The sequence below is a fragment of the Elephas maximus genome, chromosome 1 (assembly GCF_024166365.1).
Source record: "Elephas maximus indicus isolate mEleMax1 chromosome 1, mEleMax1 primary haplotype, whole genome shotgun sequence".
NCBI classification, from domain to species: domain Eukaryota; kingdom Metazoa; phylum Chordata; class Mammalia; order Proboscidea; family Elephantidae; genus Elephas; species Elephas maximus.
Window position 1 is genome coordinate 93,173,124 of NC_064819.1, and position 20,252 is coordinate 93,193,375.

Genomic DNA, 20,252 nt, shown 5'->3' on the forward strand with positions numbered 1-20,252 from the left:
CCTCTCAAAGGAAGTAGCAAGAATTTGCAACCATATACCACTTTGTCCACAGTGACAAACTGAATGTTAAGGAGACTTTTGGTGGTCATTGCCTCAACATCCAAGCACGTGACCACTGGACTCCTTGAACTGGATATAGACCATTCAGCGTCGTTAGACTTGGTTCAGTTACATATGGTATGACTGTGTGCTAGTCATGCTAAGATTTAGTCTGCAGCTGCTCAAAGATTGAAAGGTTTACTGCCGTATAGTTTTGAGAGCCCTGTCTAGCATACAGAAACCCTGGTGGCGTAGTGGTTAAGTGGCTGCTAACCAAAAGGTCGGCAGTTCAGATCTGCCAGGCGTTCCTTGGAAACCGTATGGGGCAGTTCTACTCTGTCCTATAGGGTCGCTATGAGTCGGAATCGACTCGACGGCAGTGGGTTTGGCTTTTTTATCTAGTATACAGCTGGAATAGGTTTCTTTCATCTCTCAAAACTTAGGTGGTTTATTTATAGGCAAGATGCTTTTGCATGAAAAAATTCCTTGAAAACATGTTCATCTATTGCCACTTGCATATTTTAGTGTTATGCTATGGGAACGCAGTAGTACATACATGTTCATGGGGAAACGCTAAAAGTTGTCTGGCATAGTTGGCTTCCTGTTGTGTGCTATTGATTTGATTCCTGCCTCTCAGTGTTCTGTCTAGTGCTGCTGTAACAGAAATGGCTTCAACAAAGAGAAGTATATTCTCTCACAGACCAGTAGACTCTGAGTTCAGGACATCAGCTCCAGGGGAAGGCTTTCTCTGTCGAGCTTGGAAGGTCCTTGTCATCAGTCTTCCCTTGGTCTGGGAGCATCCCAGCACAGGAACCTTAGGTCCAAAGGACATGCTTTGCTCCTGGTGCTGCTTTCTTAGTGGTGTGAGGTCCCCAACAGTATGCTTGCTTCCTTTTCATCTCTTTTTAAAGGTGGTACAGGCCACACCCCAGGGAAACTCCCCTTGCATTGGATTAGGGATGTGACTTGAGTCAAGTATGGTACACCCCACCCTAATCCTCTTTACCTATCTACAGGCAGAGATTGATTTATAGCACATAGTAAAATCACACAATGAAGGACAACCACACAATACTGGGAATCATGGCCTAACCAAGTTGGCACATATTTTGGGGGACACAATTCAATCCATGACACATAGTGCCCTTGTGTGACAATAGAACTGCCCCATAGGTTTTCCTAGGTTGTAATCTATGGGAGCAGATCACCAGGTCTTCTCCCTTGAACAGCTGACCTATCAGCAGCTGAGCGCTTAACCATTGTGTCACTAGGCTGCATTCCTAAGGAGTATTAATTTTGAAAAACAATACAAGATGGTGGGGTTCAGACCTTTAATTTTTATTATGCTTTAAATGAAACTTCACAAATCGTCAGTCTCTCAAACAAATTTATACGCACCTTGCTATATATATATATATTTTTTTTTGCTATATATTCCTAATTGCTCTCCCCCTAATGAGACAGCTCACTCCTTCCCTCCACTCTTTTCGTGTCCATTCGGCCAGCTTCTGACCCACTCCCCTCCAGACAGGAGATGACAACATAGTCTCATGTCTATTTGAGCCAAAAAGCTCACTTCTCACCAGTATCATTTTCTATCTTAAAGTCCAATCCAATCCCTGTCTGAGGAGTTGGCTTTGGGAATGGTTCCTGTCTTGGGCTAACAGAAGGTCTGAGGACCATGACCACCGGGGTCCTTCTAGTCTCAGACCATTAAGTCTGGTCTTTTTATAAGAATTTGGGGTCTGCATCCCACTGTTCTGGTCCCTCCGGTTCTCTGTTGTGTTCCCTTGTCAGGGGGCTCAGACTTCTTAATGAAAAGAATTTAGAGACCAAAGAGCCAGGAAAATCCGACCTTTATTTCTTAAATACTGTGAAGGAAGAGGGGTCAAACGGTCCCCTGATGAGGCAGGGCCATAGAACAAAGAGCTAGGGATCGTCAGCGAAGGCCCGGTGGGCATTAGGGAAACGCTGGGGGCTGTAGTTGGGATCTTCCTGCAGTCGCTTTTGTATATCAGACCGGAGCTAGAGAGAGAGAACAGACAAGTTGGAGAAGCACTGGCTGAGGCCCCCTGGTCCCAGCAAGTACACAAGGCCATCCCTCAGGAACTAATACTCTTCCCCCAATAGGCATCACTGGGCCTTCCCAATGGCACTAGTAAAAAACACTTGCAACACCACCTAGTCCGACAATGACCAGTTCATCTCTGAAGGGATGGGGGAAGAAGGACCGTAGCCCAAGCCCTCCCACTAGACCATCCCTATTCTGCTTCGAGATGGGGGCACCTGCTGCCTGTAGCTCTCCTGAACCTCTGGTGCCTCCAGGTCCCGGCTCAGGCTCTCTGGGCTCGTCAGGGGCCGAGCTCCGGCTGCCTTAGCTGCACGGCTCACGGCCTCTGAGAGAAGCAGCTGGGGGCCCTCACCCTGCATAGTCTGGGGGATGGGGTTGGGGAGGGAAAAGAGGATCAACGTCAGATCCAGTGCCACCACCCAGCTCACCCTTTCCCTGAGTCAACCACTGACATCCCCATACTGACAAAGAAAAGGGGACTAGCCACAGGTGGTTTGGATAGCATATGCCTTCCTAATTCTTTTTGGCTCTGACCAAAAACAGAGTGTTCAAATGTGCTGAACTTGCTTTTCAAAAAAAGAGGAGCAGGATGGACCCAGCCATTTGGGATTCTGTGCTCACTCATCCACAAGATCAGCCCTCCTTAAGAAAATGGGCCCAGTCACCTGTGGATTAAGAAGCTGAGGGACTAAAACAGGACTACTAAAAAAGATAAACCTGTGTGGTTACATAAGAACCTCAAACAAATGCAAGTCCCAGAAAGGTTTCCTCATCAGCATTAAATAGTTTGAGTCTATGCATGACCAGGACATTTGGATAAAAGGGAATCCTCAGGTAAGAGTTAAACCAACCTTGCGTCTCTTGGCAGGCATACCGCTGAGGTAGGCATCACTCAGGGGAGGCTGCGGTTTCACCTTCCGTTGGCTCTGAATGTCCTGTTGGATAATAGGGACCCATTCCTGGGGAGGAAAGTAAGGTGAGGAAGCAGTGATTCCCGCAACTCTCAGCTGCCTTAGCCCACCAGGTCACATCCTGACACCTACTGGGGGGACTGCAGCTGCCCATGGTTCTGTCTCAGCTGAAGCTCCATCCTGCTCATCTCTGGAGCCCTCCTCAGGAGCAGGGGGTGGACCTCGGGACATGGCCTCTTCTGCTGTTGTTCCCGGGGCTGGAGAAGCATTCTCCCGCTGGGAGTCGGCAAGAAGATCCAGGCTTCAGAATTCTCAGCTGCCAGCCATCCTCCCCTAGCCCTCCACACTACCTGTCCCCTCAACCTCTCCCTCGTACCTGGGGCTCAGGGGAAGTTCTCTCTGCTCCCTGAACTTCCATGGGCTCCTCAGGAAGTGCCTGTGGAATTGGAAGGACGACAACACAAAAGGCCCTCTCAAATCTCTGCAGTTCCCTCAAGTCCCCTGGTCCCACAGCCCATGCATTAGGTATCAGGTCCCTTACCTGTGGGGGGTCACCAACCCTGCGAACGTATCTGAGGATGGCATCAGGGCCTACAGGCATGTGCTCCAGTACCACCTGAAGCCGCAGTCCCATCATAGTGGTCAGCCAGCTCACCAAGGACGGGTTCACCCCACGAGACATGCGGCGCTGAGAGAAACCAAACAGGCCGGCACCATAAAAAGACCTGCCACCCTTTGAAAGCTAGATCCAGGGTACAGATGGCAGTTTGGAGGAGAAAAATGAAAACTGTACGATACTGAAAAGAATGGACACCTAAGGAAACAAGAACCAGGGCTGGGTGGTGCTTACGATTCGGCCATTGATGACAGCGGCAAGCTCCATCTGCTGTCCCCCCAAGCAGTGCAGGTTCAGGGCTAGGCATTCAAACAGGCCCTGGTTACACAGCTCCAGTAACCGGGCCCCAAATCCACTGTCTGTGGGCAAGACAGAAGGGGAATGAATGCTGGCACTTGGCAGCTCTGCCCCTCCAGCACGCCCCACATGCCCTGGCCCAGCCACCCTGACCTGTGCAGTGCAGCACGTGGGCAGCAATGCTATTAAACTGCTCTTGGAGAAATTCCAGGTTTGTCCGGATGATGTCCACACCTGGCTGAACCTGCACCAAAGACTGAGACAAGACACACAAAGACCCCAAAGTCAGGACCGCTGAGAGATCCAGAGTAAAGGAGGAGGGAGTAAGGAACAGCAGCCACCCTGACCAATCAGGAGAGGAGGGGAAGGAGGAAGGGATACTCACAAAACTCTCCCGCACGTACTCTTCTAGCCCAGTGATCAACGTGTGGGTTGCTGTCTACAGGGGGAACAACACAGGTTTACTCCCAAGCCCCAGTCCTCAAGACATTTCCCTGCCACCACCCCTGTGGTTTAGGCTGAGGTGTCACAGCTTTAGCTAACAGATAAGCACAATCAGAGATAAGGAATTACGGGTGAGGAGAGGGAGGGCTCTGGGGCCGCGGGCCTTCATTTACCCGGATGTTACCAGGTGTGGGTTCCTGGCCACCCAGGTAGTGCTGGTGGAAGAAGGATCGCAGCTGGGGTTGGAGCCGCTGCAGTGGCTGGAAATGTCCGTGGAGAAGCATTACCACATCCACCATGGAGAAATTCTGGCACAAAAGAGATAGCAGAGCCCCAAAGAAGCCTAGGGGCAGGGGCAGAAGTTAGCGATGGCCTTTACCACCTGTCCTGTCCACCCACCACCAGTCCATCAGCCTCACCCCATCTTGGGAACATTCCCTAAACAAAAGCCATCTACAGTCTTCTGGCTGCCCCTTCCTGAAAAAGGCCAAGGCACCCCCATCATGCTCACCAAGGGCCCCATCAGCCCCTGGCTCAAAGATGTTGCTGGATCCACTGAGGCGTTGTATGAAGGCAGCGATACTTTCACTGCTGCCGGCCCGGGCTCCCAAGGAGCCCAGCAGGGAGCTCAGCACACCCTGCACCACCGAGGTAAAAAATTCCGGCGGCAGGCTCTCAGGACCCAGGCCTCCGGGGCTCCCCGCGCCTCCAGAAGGGGACCCTGGTCGGGGTGTGGCCTGCTGCTCTGGGGCAGGAGGTGGTGGTGGAGGTGGGGGCTGGGGTGGAGGGGCCGTCTGTGTTGCCTGGCAAGCAGAGAAGTAATAAAGAACAGAAAATGAAATGAGAATGGGGACAAAAACATAAAATGGTATCAAGAAGGCACACATTAACAGGTGTCTGGTAAGGTGGGAAGTTACACCCTGGTCTTTACCCCTCAAAGCCAGATACTCACGGGCAAGTGCTCGAGAGCAGAGTTCAATGGGAAGGTTAGCCTGAGCAACTACCTCTGGCCCTCCTAAATGGTTCAGAGCACCAAGCAGTGACACTAGTTACTTAATTTCTTTCTCTGAGTCGCATTTCCTCCTCTTCCAATTGGGTGGCTCAGAGTCAAAGAAATTGCAGAGTTCCTTCCCACTCTGGCATGCGACCAGGGGGCTACAGCATAGTAAGCACATAATGGCAACCAGTTACCACTGCCTGACTCGGCAGGATGAGAGAAACAATGAGGTGAAGGTTAAGCCGGGTACTCACTTGCAAGAAGTCAGTCATGCCCTGGAGAAAGGCAGGTACCCCAGGCATTGCCACGGTGATAGTGGGGGAAGCCATACTAGGCCCTCCAGCCCCTGGCCCCGCTGGCCCCAGGAGGTTTCCCAGGAGCTGAGAGAGTTGAAGATCAGCTGCAGAGGGTTGAGGGGGTGGAGGCTGGGCAGGCCCCCCGGGAGCAGGGCCAGCGGTGGTAGCTGTGTTGGTGGTGCCAGCACTGGCTGAAGCAGTGGCAGGGGCTGGAGGTGGAGCCATTCCTGGGGTCCCCTGAGCTGTAGGGACCAAAAGGAGAAAGTTGAAATCTGAAGAAAAATAAGACGCCACAGAAGGCCCACTTATGGTCTTTCCAGCAGAAAAGCAAAAAGAAAAGTAAGTACAGCAAGAACTGGGAAGTGACCGTAAACAAGCTAGCGAGGGAACGTCAAGACTTCAGAACCATGGAAACCTGCTAAGTTTGAGGTGGAGAAAAATGAGACTCACCCACAAGAACGGGCTGCATAAGAAGCTGCCCCACGAGGCCGCTCACCATTTGGGCCAAAGAGGTGTTGGTGCCCAGTCCAGTGCCCTGCTAGGAGGAGAGGAAGAACGGATACTTTCAGTCCTGCCCTTACCATCTACCACATAGGACTGTCTCCCATGATTTTTCCCACTAGAACCCTCCCTCACCTACTCACCAGAGTCCCAGAGACTGGGGGGCCCCCAGGATGGGAAGGGCGAGCCTGTGGAGGGGTGGGCCGGGCAATCACCACCCGGGTCGGAGCTGTCGGGAAGCCTGGGACCTGCTGTCCTGTGGGTGACAGAGGGGAGAGACCGAAGACAGCTGAGGGCCGGGCCCTTGGCCCCCAGCCACCAGCACCCACTGCCTTGGACCATGCCCCACCTCCCAAGCCTCCCCTTCCAGGTCATTACCTGTGGCCGCGGAGGCAACTGCTGCCACCATGGCCTGATGAGTGATCTGGTGGGCGACGGCGTGCATGAACTCAGGGGACAGGGAGGGCAGCTGGATGAGGGTGGAGCCTGGGGGGCGGGTCTGATGTAACCTTGAACCTGGACCCCCTTCAACCCACCCACTCGGCCCTGCCCCTTCTCTACCCAGAGCTCAGCCTGCTTGATACCCTCATTCTTACCCAGCGTTTGGCCATGACCAGGGGGCCCCAGTGGGCCAGTGGGAGCACTCGGAACTCCGCCGGGCTGTGTGCCAGAATCTGGGCAGGGAGACAGAGAAAAAAACGCCCTGAGACAGGCTAGGCAAGGCCTTGAGGCATCCTCCCAAGATCAGCCATTCTCCAAGCCTCACTCCTCCGACCAGAAAGACTGCCTTTCTCTCCTTTCCCCCTCACCACACAAGCACGTATTCAAGGACAAACCGTTCCCTGCTGTTCCTCCCCACGCACACTTTTGCTCTGATCCTAGGCTACCACCACCAGCATGTCCCTTCCCCACCCTCATTCCCTCACCCCACAGCATCAAACTCACCCACCCTCCTCCTGCTGCTCTTCCCTGCCAGACCCTAACTCACCTTGAATGTTCATGTGCATCATGACCACGGGTTCCACGCTCTGGTGGGAAATGCGGATGACCCTCGGGTGGCTGGCGGCTGGCGGGGGAGCTGGCCCCGGGGGGGGTGCCCCCTCAGTTGAGGACTCAACAGTGGTAGAAGAGGGAGCCAGGGACGAGGCCTGCCCAGGACCAGGGGGAGGTGCCTCCGCACTGGCAGTTGTGGGGGGCCGAGTCCCATTCCCTGTCATGGTCACAGTGGTCCCCACATTGATCTAGAAGAAACAGACAGAAGGGACAAAAACTTAAGAGCTCAAGCCAGAGGACTCCATGATACACCTCTAAAATCTCTCCCATGCTTCATCATTTTCAAAGTCTCCCTTCTAACCCAGTGCCGTCGAAGCACTCCGCAAACCCAAGGGCTACCCTAGGCCATCCCACCAACAACCCTCCATTGTCTCTCCGGCCAGGCTCCCCAGCCCACCTGGATGGGAATGGCCGCCTGCTGGAGCACCATGGGGGTGGTGTAGTGCGACATGGGCCGGACCACATGCAGGTGCCGTGGTGGTGCACAGGCCAGGTTGCAGCGCAGGTCAGACAGCGCCACGAAGGTGTTGCCCAGCAGCCGCAGGCTCTCCCCCACCATGTTGATCAACCGCTGGTCCTCCTCACGGCCCTCGTGCTGTACCCCCACACCAAACACAGAGACTATCAGGTGGGAACCCACCTCAGAACAAAGCACCAGCGCCACCTGAGATGCCATGCCTCTAAACCTTCAGTCACACGCTTGAGGGCTTCTGTGCAAACCAAATCTTTGCAAATAAATTACACCCTATATGCACAAAACGCTTCCTATTAAAACAAACCCTACGTGGAATCAATGAGTCAATAACCAGTGATCTCCCTTACTTCATAAACTCCCTAAACAACTTACTCAGGAAAAGAAGGATTAGTGCCACCTTCCTTGGAAGGAAAAAAGAATTTACTGCCTTAAACGTTTACGAGAAAATCATTTCACTGCAGACAATGTGTTTTTCTTTTTTTTTGAGGGGGGGCGGTGGGGAACTGGTGGTTATCTATATTCCAGCCTCTTCTGTTCAGGGAGTTCTGGGGTGAAGAGGTGGGAGGACTTACATTGTTGTTATAGTCCGTGGTGGCAGCAGCACCCAGAACCTCATAATAGCGCTGCAGGAAGGGCTGGAGGCGGCTCTCCAGCCGCTGCAGTTCCTGGAGCACCTCCACGTACTCCGCAGGGGAAGGATGGCTGCAGGCAACCCCAAGAGGCAGTGAGCCAAGGCTTTCCTCAGGCTCCCAACTTCACAGTTAATAGGGACCACACGTGCCCCGTCTCTCCCTGGCCTCCCAAACCTCTGGCCCAATCTCTTCCTGGACTAACAGTGCTTCTGTGCTTTGGCCCCACCTGGAGAAGACTGGGAGAGGAAAAAGAACTGCGCCCACCCTCCCCACTGCACACTCTTGTACCTTCAAGGGTAAGAAACTAACTGAAAAGCAGAGATAAGGCCATGTGAACTGGGGGGAGAGTTTAGAACAGGCTCAGGTGGCACCATTAGGATTTCCTTGCCCCAGGGACAGCAGTGCCTCTGCTCAGCTGCCAGTCTCATCCCTTTTACCTACAACCAGAATGCCCCCTGCCCCTCACAGCTGATCTCACAAGCAATATCTCCAAGCAATCCTTCCCTCCCATCACACCTTAGTTCCCATATTTCATTTAGGACCCCTGCTGGGTGCCCTCTCTCACTTGGGTGCATTTGTCTCTGGGGCAGGTGTTGGCCCCGCAGGGGCTGGACCAGAAGGGGTGAGCTCTGGGCTCTGAGCTGGGGCACGCTCCTCTACTTCTTCTGCCTCCATAGGCTCCCGAGGAGGGGCTTCGCTTTCGGCGGGTTCTGATGTTTGAGAGCTCAAGGCTACTGGCTCCGGGGTGGCAGTCGGCGTCTGTGGGGGCGGCTGACTGTGCTGGGCTTGGGGCCCCCCTCGACACTGAAGGTGGAGGAGAGTCAGGACACCAAAGGCAGGATGAGACTACTGCAGAGCATTACTCGGGTCAAAAGAGACTGAGCAGAGAACATGCTCTAACTAGGTTTTTTGGAGGCAAAGCTTTGTGTCTACATTTTTGACTCCCCAGGAACTAGTAAAAGACACAAATCAGGAGCATAATAAATATTTATAAGATTCGTAAATAAGCTACTAACAAAAAGTACAGACTAGTTTTTGTATCTCCAGGACAAAAGAAGAACAGGCGACAAATTACAGCTGCAATTCAAACTAACGGAGTTAAAACGTTCTGATGTTAAAAGTAATAAATAAACTAAAATAGGCGGAACCTTTTTTTAATGGAACAAACAGAGACCGTCAGAATTATCTAAAAAGTCTGAAACAAACTCCCCAGATATTAGATGCCAAGAAGACTAGCAGGGACAAGATAGCCCCACAAAGATACTTTTTCTGCTTGAAAGAATGAAGACTGCAAAAAAGAGACCAGATTAGGGAAGCAGTGGATATAGCCAGTCATGCCCCCATCCCCAGGATGACAGAAAGAGGATGCACAGAGAGAGACAGACACACACTAGCCAGCCCTGCCTGCTTACCTCCATCCGGGATAGCAAAGTCTGTATATCCCTGATCATGTGCTGAGCCATCACCAGCCGTACCCGGGGCTCACTCTATGGCAAGAGAAGGGATGATCAGGGCAGGTCTGAGATGAAGCCATGAGCTCCACCGCCTACTAAACGAGGTCCCAGCCATCTCCACCCCACCTCAAGGCCTCCTTCTCCCAGATCCCCTTCCCTGACCCTCCCAGGCCCCGTGATACCTGAATCGGGGCCTGTTCCATGTTGATGTGAACATCCACAGCAGAGCCGTCACTCTGGGGAAAGGGTAAGTGAAGTTGCTCTGGGAGAAGCCAAATACTAAGGCCCCCATACTTTCAACTCATTCTCTGGAGCCCCGCCCCCTTTCCCTTCAAAGATTGAGGCCAATATCAGACCAAAGGAGCCTCCAAACTCAATCTATAGACTAAGACGCCTGTCTTACAAGCGCCCTGCTACTACCACAACCAAATCTACCCTTACCCAAAAAAACCCTCCCAAGTGGAACACAAGCTTACAGGAAGATTGAAGGTTCCAACCATGACATAGCTGTTCGCATTCCGGTCATGAACAGAGGCCCCAGGACCCCGAGTACCAGGTGGGGGTCCCCCACCATGGGTAGCAGAGGGAGACCCTGTCCCAGAAGATGCCCCAGAAGAAGGGAGTTGAGTCTGAGGAGGAGCCCGTTCCACCAGATGGATAACCTTTCCTCCAACATCTGTGGTGCAAAAAGATAGACACACACCAAAACATCAGGTAAAGCCATAATGTCAGCACATCACTCTGCACACCAGCTTCAACCTCTGAGTTGCCATCCCCCACCCCCTTACTGTATTCCTGGAGCTTCTTATCATCCTGCAGAACACGGCCCTGGTAGATGAGCCTTTGTTTCTCAGAGGGGATGCTGACAGAGGCAGCAATGTGTTCCTTAAACTCCTTTACATTCATCTGCAAGGAGGAAAAGATAAGAATAGGAATCAGGAAATGGAGGGAGGAAGAAGGAACAGAGGAGTGACAACTGACTCATGCCCAGATAAGGAGCAAAAACCGTAATAAAATCACTACCTATGTTGACTGTGAGATAGTTACCATGCAAATTTCTGAGAACAGATACAGACAAAATATATCAAGACACAGACAACAAACTCAGATAAGCTCAGGTTATATGCCCAGAAAAGAATTACATAGCTGAAAAACAGAAAAACCAACTGACATTCCTTTCTCTCTTTTTATGCTTGACTCCCAAGGGAACGTGTGTCTCAAGATGCCAGAGGGGATCACCCTTCCCGAAACACAAAATGATACCAGAAGTTTCTTTACCACAGACAACCCTGTAATCTCAAAAATAAGAGAAATGACAAAGAAGATGGGTGAAGGTTAAGAAGGGAAGATCCAACCAAGAAGTAAGCAAGAAGGAAACAAAAAACAAAACATTTTTCATAACTAAACAACTCTAGGAAACACCAAAATGTTTACGTGACATCTAACCTCAAAAATCTACGTGGTTTTCTTAAATACTCATGGAGTACAATGTTTTAAACACCCATGAACCAACTCAGTCACAATTTTGTCTCCAAGTATCACCGGAGTAAAAACACAGGTAGCTGTATCCGTGATATTAAACTCAAGAAATTAAAAGTATGCCACATTCATAATTCCACCCAGCAGTCTATATGAGCTCTACATTCATTATTAGCTCTGATTTCTAGCCTTAAAGACACGGTATACACCTGGCCAATTTTTGTTCTTAAAGCACACTTCTGTTTTGGGTCCGTGTGTTGTTTGAGCTATGGCTGCCCCTTTGGGCTGACGATCACCTACAATGATGGGATACAGATGGCCCCTTCCTCTGTATTTCCCTCTGCAATGAGTTCTAAAGAAAAAGAGTAAGGCAGAAAATGTGCCTCACTCATCAGAAACTCTACCTTCTCATTCAACGAGAAACACCAGAAACGTTTTGTATAAAATACCAACAAACAAATCAATGTCAGAAAATTTGGGGGACGAGAAAATCAGGTTCTTCCCTCAGGCTAAGGAGCCTATAAGAAAAAGCTAATCAATGTCTTCCAACAGCAACAGGGTCTCACCTGGGCCCCCACAATAAAGGTCCGAGTCTGAGAGTCCAAGGTCTTCACCAGCACCTCCAGGCTGTCAGGCTCCTCCATAGTGGTGCTGGTACTATCATTGGGTTCCATGGCCGACAGTTCTCTAGGGAAGAATGGAGGGAGATCCGCTGTAGCCTGGAGCAGATTTTATATACCCGGAAGCCTCCCCAGCCTGAGTCCCCGCCCCAATATCTAAAAAGTTTCTCCCACACAAGCACTCGCACTCACACCCGCCCCCATCCCCCTTCCGATTCCGGGGCAGAGAAACACAAAGGGCAAGGGATCGACGGCAAAGGGAGCTGGAGGACGGGAGGTGGGAGGGGCTCCAAGACGCCAATCACAATAACGAGGGCCAGTCGGATTAGAAAGCAGGGGAGGAAGCACGAGACCAGTGTCATCACCGGTCGCAATAGGACAAGGGCCCTAGGGATCGGCAAACCCTGGGACACTGCGAGAGCGGGGGTCGCGCCAGACACTGCGGAGAAAATAGCTTCGCGCACGCGCGCCACGCCCATCGAACCCGCCTAAGTCACGACAGACGGCAGACACTCACGGGGGGCGGGACCGGCTAGCTGATAGCCCCCCGTCTTCCGCCTTCCCTCGGCGATCCAGCAGAGCGGCACAATCGACATACAGCCAAACACACATACAAACACACACACACTCTCACATACACACTTCCCCGCAGCTCCACCCCCGACTTCTCCAAGGTACCGTCACTTCCGGTCTTCCCAACCTGCCACCGACGGCCACTTCCGTTTCCCCGATAGTATTTGGGGATCGCAAGGCGGTACTTCCGGCTCCCCCCAGGTCCCCAAACTTTCCTTTTGTGGGGCACGACGAGAAAGTCCGCGGCCCCCAACGGAATGGATCCCTGGGGGCGAGACGGGCCGGGGGCGGCCTAGATGGGAAGGAGCCGAGCACCCCGAGGATCCGCCACGGCCGTCGCCCGGGGGACCGTACTGCGCCTGCGTGAGTTGCAGTACGCATGCGTACGTCCTTAAGCACGTCCCCACCCCCCGCTTCTCATGTTCGTGCGTTTGAGCGATCAAAGGTTGAGGTGGCCACGATAAATGCCTGAAAATAAATTACTATCTGGAACTGTACGACTGCCTGGAGAGACGCTTTGGACTGTTGCATGGCTCTTGAAGTTTGAGTATTTGAGACTATGCCTCATTTAATCTATTTTAAAGTCCTGGCAGGCAGAGAATTTCAGGCGGCACTGCTCTGGCCACCTAAAACCCTGCCTTCCAGTCAGTGTAGACCTCGCTGCGCCCTTCGGCGCCTCAGCAAGTTACCTTTCCGCAGGCGGTTGGTGGCGACTCGCGTATTGTCCGTTCTGTTGCGTGAGGTCCTATCGTTCGTCGGTCCTCAGTTCTATCCGGTGGGCATTTTGTGGGGTCCGGGCGCCATGTTCCTTACCGTGGGCTTCGCGGCCGAGGGGACACGCCATCCTTTCGGAAAGTTAAGGATGCTGCCCTACCTTTCGGGAATTTTGTCAAGAAACCCGTCCAAGTTTGGGAATTGTGGCAAATGGAGTCAGATGGGACCGAAAGACGAAACTCTGACCCAAACGGTTTTGGCAGGCCAGGGCTGCCTGAGTTATTGCTCCTCTCTGCCCTTCCCCCAAGGGCAGGGTCTTCGGCCCTGCGACGGTACGACCCGTCCAGCTAAACCCCTTGTTGCTGAGATGCCTGCCTCAGGGGGTGCTTTTCCAAAATTTATAGTTTTTACATACCCAAGTCCCAAATGAAGAGGTCTAATAAGATCTGTCTAGTGAGCACTTAGTGTCAAGCAATATACTAAAATTTCACGTACTGTGGTCACAGTAAATTTTTCGTCTGAGATATTACATCTGTTTTATAGGTGAGTACACCTAGGCGAACATAAGTGGCAGAACTGACAATCAGTCCTAGGCCTGCCAGACTCCGGCTCCAGCACTTACACTTTGCTACCCCAATAAATTGTATTTTTTTTTTTTTTTTTACTATAAAAAGTTTCAAACATACCCAAGTAGAATAGTATAATGAACACTCATATACCCATCACCCAGATTATTTTTTGTTTCTTTTTTTTTAACTAAATCACAATCCCACAGCAACCCTCATTGCTGAGGACAATTTTTTTTTTTTTTGCAGTCTGCGTGTTATAGAGAAGCCCCACCTCTCATTGCATTAACTCTGCACCACCCACTTGGCACTATTTAATTACTACTTCTTGCAGACATTACCATTAATTATGGTTAGTAATTTACTTTGAGCTTACCACATGCCGGCGTTTGCTGGTCTTTATGTATATCATCTCATTTAACCCTATGAAATTCATATGTGCCCATTTTACAGATGAAGAAACAGGCACAGAGATTAATAAAATTGCTCAAGGTCTAATAACTAGAGTTGGGGGTTGAACCCAGGTCCTCCTAACACCAAAGTCTTTTCTCTTACCCGTTAGATTATATAGCCTCTTGCTTAGCAATAAAGGTCAGTGAATGAACCCATTTTGTCAGCAAACTTTTACAAAGATACAGTTTCCCCAATTACAAATTCCTGCAGAGAGAAAGTCTCCCACCCATCCCACCCCAGTACCTGGTTCATACCTGCTCTAAAGCACTTATCAGGTTGTATTGCAATGATTTGTTTGTACAGCTGGTTTTCCCCAGACTTCTTCAAGGCCAGGGACTATGTCTTATCCATCCTTATGTCCCCAGGGCTTAGCCAGTTCCTGGCAAACAAATGGGACTCAAAACAGGTTGCTAAGTGAAGGAATGAAAGCAACCCCACTTCACTGCTGCACAACATAGCAGATATCCAGCTCAGATGCGGATTGAAAACCCAAGCTCTCATAACTCCCGAGAGACCCTGAACATACCAGGGTATACTGTGGAGTGGCTGCATCTAGAGGAGGGGGAGGAAGGTCCAAATCCAGACTTGGGTTGGAAAACAAGGTTGAAGTTACTCATTAGCAGGTGAAAGGGTCAAGGGTCAAGGCAAGGGGGCTGGGAGTAGAGTAGACTGAGCAGCCAGCAGGGGAGAGAGCAGTTAAGGCACCAGCCACCCCACACAGGGCATCGGCTCCCTCCTGCCTGAAGATGTTCCACCAAATTTGGGCAGCTCTGCTCTACCTCTATGGAATTCTCCTTAACTCCATCTACCAGTGCCCTGAGCACAGTCAACTGACAACTCTAGGAATGGATGGGAAAGAGGTACAGACTGGGAATGAGGGAAGCCTATGATAGAGGCTCTCAGGGACTCAGCTGGGTGGCCTAGGATGACTAGAAGCCATGTTGGGAAAGGAGAGTAGGAAGAGGGTATAAATGTTGGGATGATGAAAGCAAGAATAAGAAAAATACTAGGACTGTAGTCATCGATGTGGAGACATGGCAGAATTGGGAGTGGGCTTGGTTAGCCAGGTTGATTGGGGAGGAGCAAAGGGGAAATGTCATTGATGACTCTGTGTGATAGATCCATTACCCAATTAGAAAGAGGAAAACAGCCCACACCCTACCCCTAAGTCTTCTCCTACTGGCTGATGAAGAGGTTGAATGGATCCTGTTATGGGACCCACCCTCTTTTGCTCCCCTCATTGTCTCTCCAGTTCCCAGAGCCCCACCTTGGCCGGTGGTACTTTATCGCAGGGGCAGCTCCCACCAGGGAAGAATTGGCAACTTTTGACCCTGTGGACAACATTGTCTTCAACATGGCTGCTGCCTCTACCCCGATACAGCTCCAGCTTCATGCTACCATCCGAACGTGAGTGATGAGGAGGCAGAGGCACCAGTGGGTGCAGTCTCTGACCAAAGTGTGAGCACCCACCACCAAGAGCTGTGCTCTTGGCTGATACATTCACTGTTCTTGGCCCACTTGGTTCAAAAGCTGTATTAGTTTCCCTCTGACAGAGAGAGATGGACCTAACCATCCCTTGGTAGCCTGAAACCCAAGGAGATCCAGGCTTCAAGGAGGAATAAGATGGAATAAATGGAGGCAGATGCTGTGTGGCCGGGGTGTCACTCGGTTTCTCCTCCATGCCACTACCACCTATGCAGGAAAAATGGGCTCTGTGTGCCCCGGAAATGGACCTACCACCTGACTGAGGAAAGCACTCATCTCAGAACTGAAGGTTGGTTCCCCAAGTCCCCTGACCCTCCCCAAGTCCCCTAGGCTTGCTTGGTTTTGCATCTCTCTCCTCGCCCCCTCCTCCCACCCACCCTCACAGGCCGTCCTGACATGAAAACCGAGCTCTTCTCCAGTTCATGCCCAGGTGGAATCATGCTGAAAGAGATGGGCCAGGGCTACCAGCGCTTCCTCCTCTATAGTGAGTGGGGTGCAAAGCAGGAAGGATCAGAGAGGGCAGGAGGGCCCCTCACTCTGGGCCCTATGATATGACTCCAGGGAGGGTTGAGTGCTTCCATGAGGCCCTCACCAGGGGCTGTGCTGAGGAGCAGGGGCTCAACTAGCCTGACCCTGCTCTGCCCTTCTAGATCGCTCACCACACCCTCCCGAGAAATGTGTGGAGGAATTCCAGTCCCTGACCTCCTGCATGGATTCCAAGGCTTTCTTACTGATGCCCAGGGATCAAGGTGAGGGGTTAAAGTCCTAAAGTAGAGGACTAGGACTGAGCAAGTCTTCTGGGAGTGCTGGATGAAAGGGGCTCATGTGACATCATAGGACGACATGGCCAAAGCTGACATCATCAGAATGGCTATGTTGACACTCCCATTTGTGTCATAGGCTATGATGGCACCAGAGGCAGGTGGCCAAGGGCTGTGATGTCACTTGAGGAACCCAGGCTGGACTCTGGGCTACTCAAAAGAGGGGTTTCTGAGTTTGCATGGGTAAAGGGTCAGTCATGGAGGGAAAAAGTCCTCAGAGATCCTTTTTTGGAAAAAAGGAACATGGCGGAATAAAGGAACGCATTCTTCCCTTCTTCATTACCACCAATTTTGCTTCTCTCCCTGTTCTTCCTTTCCATCTTTTTTTTTTTCCTCCCTCCTGCCAGAGGCCTGTGAGCTGTCCAATAACTGACCTGTGGCTTCATCTGTGCCCCCAGACGGATACTGTGGGAGCTGTGATGGTGGTGGGTGGGAGGAGACTAGCTAGAGACTTCCAACTCCCTTTCGAGAATAATAAAGATGATTTTCCAGTCCTCATTCTGGGGTTTGTCTCCAGATATCAATCCTACTCTGCACATTTCAACACTCCCACTAAACCCCCAGCTGGACGACGTCAGGAAGGACACTGAGTGGTGGTAACTCTCACTTTGTAGTGGTATATTTAGGATTTGGTGTGACACAATTTATTGCTGAGTGAGCAAACTCCTAACTAAAGTGGAACTGCAAACTCCAGTGTCTCCCCTATGCTGCCTGTCTGACCTGCCTGCACCACCCCTGCTCCTTCCGTACCCCGTGAAGATTCCTGCAGGCTCCCTATCCCCTGTGGGCCCCTATCCAGATGCTCCAATCCACCTGCCGAGCAGCCTGCTCTTCCAAGATGGCTGAGATCCCTGGATGCAGGAGATCCCTTGACCATCCTCTTACCTCAGGGGTCTGTCTGTCCTACTTCTGGTCTCCTCCACCCTTGGGGAGTTATGAAAGATAGAAAAAACCCTTTAGTATTTATCCCGCCCTCTCCCCCCCCCCCTTTTTTTTTAAATGGAACTGAGAGAAATGTAAAAGTAAAAAGTTACAACAGCTGGTGAATCCAAGGGCGATGCCCCACCATCCATAAACACAGAAACCCTAAAGCTGCTCTGTTCTCTCCTGTGTGTGAAGAGGGCTCTGTGCCCTCATGCCTTGGGTTTTCTTCCCCATCCCTGAGGTTCCTATGTTCCCGATCTGGGTCATGCCCCCTACTCTCTTCCTGAAGGCCACACCATCTTCACTACTTGCCCCCATCTCACTGAGGGTGGGGTCCTGGGTCACACCCCACCCCATGGTCACAGCCCCTTTCCCGGATCTCCCCTCTGCTCCTCGCCCTCCTTCCCCAACCTCTCACCCTCCCAGTCAGTGCCCTCCTCATCCCTGCTGGGCTCCTGGAGACTGACAGCCAGCACCAGGGCCTGCAGGAGGCCAAAGAGGCAGGCAAAGTGCAGGGGATGAGCAGTAAGGAGGCTTAGCACAGCATGCAGCCCATGCAGGGCAGCCAGGAAGGACAGCAGCCCATGCAGCCAGAGACCCAGTGGCCCGCGCAGACCCAATGCGTCCAAGGCTGCCCGCAGCGGCCTGGAGCACAGCCCCAGCAGGGCTGAGGCCAACAGCTCCAGCAGGTGCAAGGTCAGGTTGGTGGAGATCTGCAGACGTTCCTCTGGGTCCCCCAGGTATGGCAGGGGAGCCCCTACACCACCACCTGATTCCCCCTGCAGCCAGCCCAGTAGTTTCTGACGCCGACCTGGCTTCTCCACTGGGGCTTCAGGCCCACGGGGGTTCAGTCCCCCTTCAGGGAGCACCCCGGCTCTCCTGGCACCACATGAGTCTAGAGGATCCTGTCCCAGTTTGGCAACGGCCCCTCCAGCCTCCAGTCTCCCAGTCTGTTCAGTACCAGTGACAGCCTTGTCCAACTTGAGAGAATCCATTCTTCTGCTCCCCAGCTGAGCAACTGAGGGGGCCCTGCTTGGTTCTGGAGCAGTCCCAGAGCTCTTCCGTGTCCCTGAGTCCTTGGCCTGGGGAGGCCTTGCATCTCCCAGGGTTTCGGGGGCACTGTCCCAGTCACTCCCTGAATTCTCTGGGGAGCTGTCCATCCGTCTCAGCTCTGGGCCAGACAAGTCTGGCTTAGTTGGTTTCCGCCGGCCCCAGAAATGAGGTAGCCAGCCACCTAGGCGCCGCAGAAACATGGCTGTGGTGCTTACTGAGCCCCCACACTCTGGGCCCCCTTCCTGGCACTGCTCAGACTCTCAGGTTGGGTCAGAATAACAGATGTCTGCTTGGTGACACTGTCCTACTCCGAATTCAGAAGTGGCTCCCCACTTCCCCGGGTGGTCACGCAGCCTCAAGTGTGGCAGGGGGCGGCCAGTTTCCTTTTAGGTTTGGGGGTAAAGGAGGAAGGCACAGCCAGGTTCATTCACCTCCTACACACACACACACACACACACACAAGATTCTCAGGTTCTGACAAGGCCTGGGTCACCCCCCCAAAGTGTCCTCCCTGTGCTTCTGAGTTTCCTTCCCAGCAGGCAGCACCCCCAGTTTCACTCACCAAGCCACGCCCCAAGGTGCCCCCAAAACTGGAGAGGCGGTGCTCCATTCAAGAAGGAAGAAAGGTGGCCCCGGGTCCCAAGTACTCCTCCATCTAGGGAGTCTTGAACCGCCCTAGGGGGGCTCGAGGAATATGAAGTGTCCTTGTTGGAAGAGGGAGTTCCCAGCAAACTCCAGCCAGCAGCGTTTGTCTCTTGATTTAGGGGACTATGTACCCTACGAGGTGGCCTGACCAGTCCCTGAGCTCGCGGCCGAAACGCGGCCTCCCCAAGGTCAGGCCGGGGATGTCCTCCGTGATTCCAGTCGCGGGTGCAAGGCGCGGACCGACTTGAGGACCCAGGCGTCCGGGCGCTGCGCGCGGCGGCCCCTCCCAGGGCCCAGCGTCGGGCCGCGCGCGGCCTCGCAGAACCGCCGTGAGCCGCGGAGCCCGGAAGCAACCTCTCGGCCGCCAGAGGGCGACGCGGGGGCGGAGCCTGCAGCTAACGGGGCGGATCCCGCGGATCGACCGCCCCGGTTCCCCCCACCGCGCGGTCTAGGAAAGCCATTCTTGTGCACTCAACCAAACCCCACAGCGCGGGCTGGATCGGCGAGGTCCAGGCCTGAACAGGAGCTCAGTCCTCCATTTCCGCCGCCCAGAGGCCCCCGTGCTTATCTAAACTCGGACGCTCCCCACTAGTCCCTGTCTTGGGTTCTTCCCTGCACCCCTTCCCCAAGTCCTCCCTTTCTTGGATTCCCTCTTCCTGTCCCCGACTTCGTGAATGTCTTTTTCAGAAAGGAAAATGATAACGGGAGTCTTGGAACTTGGGTAGCCATATCCTGTCATTCCGTGTACAAACTTTACTCCCTGCACATGACTATAGTGAACTCTTTTAAGTGCCTGGCACCTGGCATGAGCCGGACATGAAAGTGGGGAGCGCAGAAGGGTGCGAAAAATGAGTATAGACAAGTAGGATAAATTTTCTGCCCTCAGGAGGTTTCAGGTAGTGAAATGAAGAACCCTGGTGTAAAGTTAGGGAGCCCTGCAGTACAGTGGTGAAGCAGTTCGAACCCATCAGCTACTCTGCATGAGAAAGATGTGCCAGTTTGCTTCTGTAAAGGTTTACAGCCTTGAAACCCTATGAGACAATTCTACTCCATCCTACAGGGTCACAATGAGTTGAGATCAATTGGATGGCAGTGGGTTTGGGCTTAAAGTTTAGAGTTAGGAAGGGCAGAGT

At 52.5% G+C, this 20,252-nt stretch overlaps 3 protein-coding genes across 21 annotated transcripts; 1 reads left to right on the forward strand and 2 right to left on the reverse strand.

The window, feature by feature from the left end:
* Positions 1-1,878: 1,878 nt before the first annotated feature.
* BAG6 (BAG cochaperone 6) lies at positions 1,879-19,463 on the reverse strand. 19 transcript variants are annotated; one of them, XM_049888809.1, is made up of 26 exons: positions 19,037-19,463; positions 11,832-11,952; positions 10,575-10,692; positions 10,263-10,462; positions 9,969-10,022; positions 9,745-9,819; positions 8,898-9,136; positions 8,273-8,402; positions 7,623-7,820; positions 7,161-7,413; positions 6,769-6,846; positions 6,551-6,658; positions 6,316-6,428; positions 6,122-6,209; positions 5,630-5,913; positions 4,890-5,181; positions 4,552-4,721; positions 4,320-4,373; positions 4,088-4,190; positions 3,872-3,996; positions 3,563-3,709; positions 3,398-3,457; positions 3,154-3,297; positions 2,962-3,069; positions 2,326-2,472; positions 1,879-2,064 (listed from the first exon to the last, which is right to left on the reverse strand). In XM_049888809.1, the coding sequence occupies exons 2-26, from the start codon at positions 11,937-11,939 to the stop codon at positions 1,969-1,971; spliced, it is 3,492 nt and encodes a 1,163-aa protein (XP_049744766.1). In that variant the 5' UTR covers positions 11,940-11,952; positions 19,037-19,463; the 3' UTR covers positions 1,879-1,968. The 19 variants fall into 19 exon arrangements, with proteins under 19 accessions (XP_049744766.1, XP_049744621.1, XP_049744610.1 ...); XM_049888664.1 differs by lacking the exon at positions 19,037-19,463 and adding an exon at positions 12,586-12,831 and having other exon boundaries at positions 6,122-6,206; XM_049888653.1 differs by lacking the exon at positions 19,037-19,463 and adding an exon at positions 12,586-12,831.
* Positions 14,443-17,000, forward strand: APOM (apolipoprotein M). The gene is made up of 6 exons (XM_049888834.1): positions 14,443-15,051; positions 15,444-15,598; positions 15,892-15,965; positions 16,062-16,160; positions 16,327-16,425; positions 16,845-17,000. Exons 1-6 carry the CDS (start codon positions 14,938-14,940, stop codon positions 16,868-16,870), a joined length of 567 nt encoding a protein of 188 aa, XP_049744791.1. The 5' UTR covers positions 14,443-14,937; the 3' UTR covers positions 16,871-17,000.
* On the reverse strand, positions 17,104-19,030 carry C1H6orf47 (chromosome 1 C6orf47 homolog). Its single transcript, XM_049888829.1, has one exon. It carries the CDS (start codon positions 18,672-18,674, stop codon positions 17,781-17,783), a length of 894 nt encoding a protein of 297 aa, XP_049744786.1. The 5' UTR covers positions 18,675-19,030; the 3' UTR covers positions 17,104-17,780.
* Positions 19,464-20,252: the final 789 nt, after the last annotated feature.

Coding starts and splice junctions, on each gene's coding strand:
- BAG6 (XM_049888724.1), bottom strand. CDS start 12,497: ATGTGTGTTTGGCTGTATGTCGATTGTGCCGCTCTGCTGGATCGCCGA. Junction 5,914..6,121: donor TATGCAGCCCGTTCTTGTGG/GTGAGTCTCATT, acceptor TGGTCCCTACAG/CTCAGGGGACCCCAGGAATG. Junction 3,070..3,153: donor GGGCAGCTGCAGTCCCCCCA/GTAGGTGTCAGG, acceptor TTTCCTCCCCAG/GAATGGGTCCCTATTATCCA.
- APOM (XM_049888834.1), top strand. CDS start 14,938: ATGTTCCACCAAATTTGGGCAGCTCTGCTCTACCTCTATGGAATTCTC. Junction 15,966..16,061: donor CACTCATCTCAGAACTGAAG/GTTGGTTCCCCA, acceptor CCACCCTCACAG/GCCGTCCTGACATGAAAACC. Junction 16,161..16,326: donor CCAGCGCTTCCTCCTCTATA/GTGAGTGGGGTG, acceptor CTGCCCTTCTAG/ATCGCTCACCACACCCTCCC.
- C1H6orf47 (XM_049888829.1), bottom strand. CDS start 18,674: ATGTTTCTGCGGCGCCTAGGTGGCTGGCTACCTCATTTCTGGGGCCGG.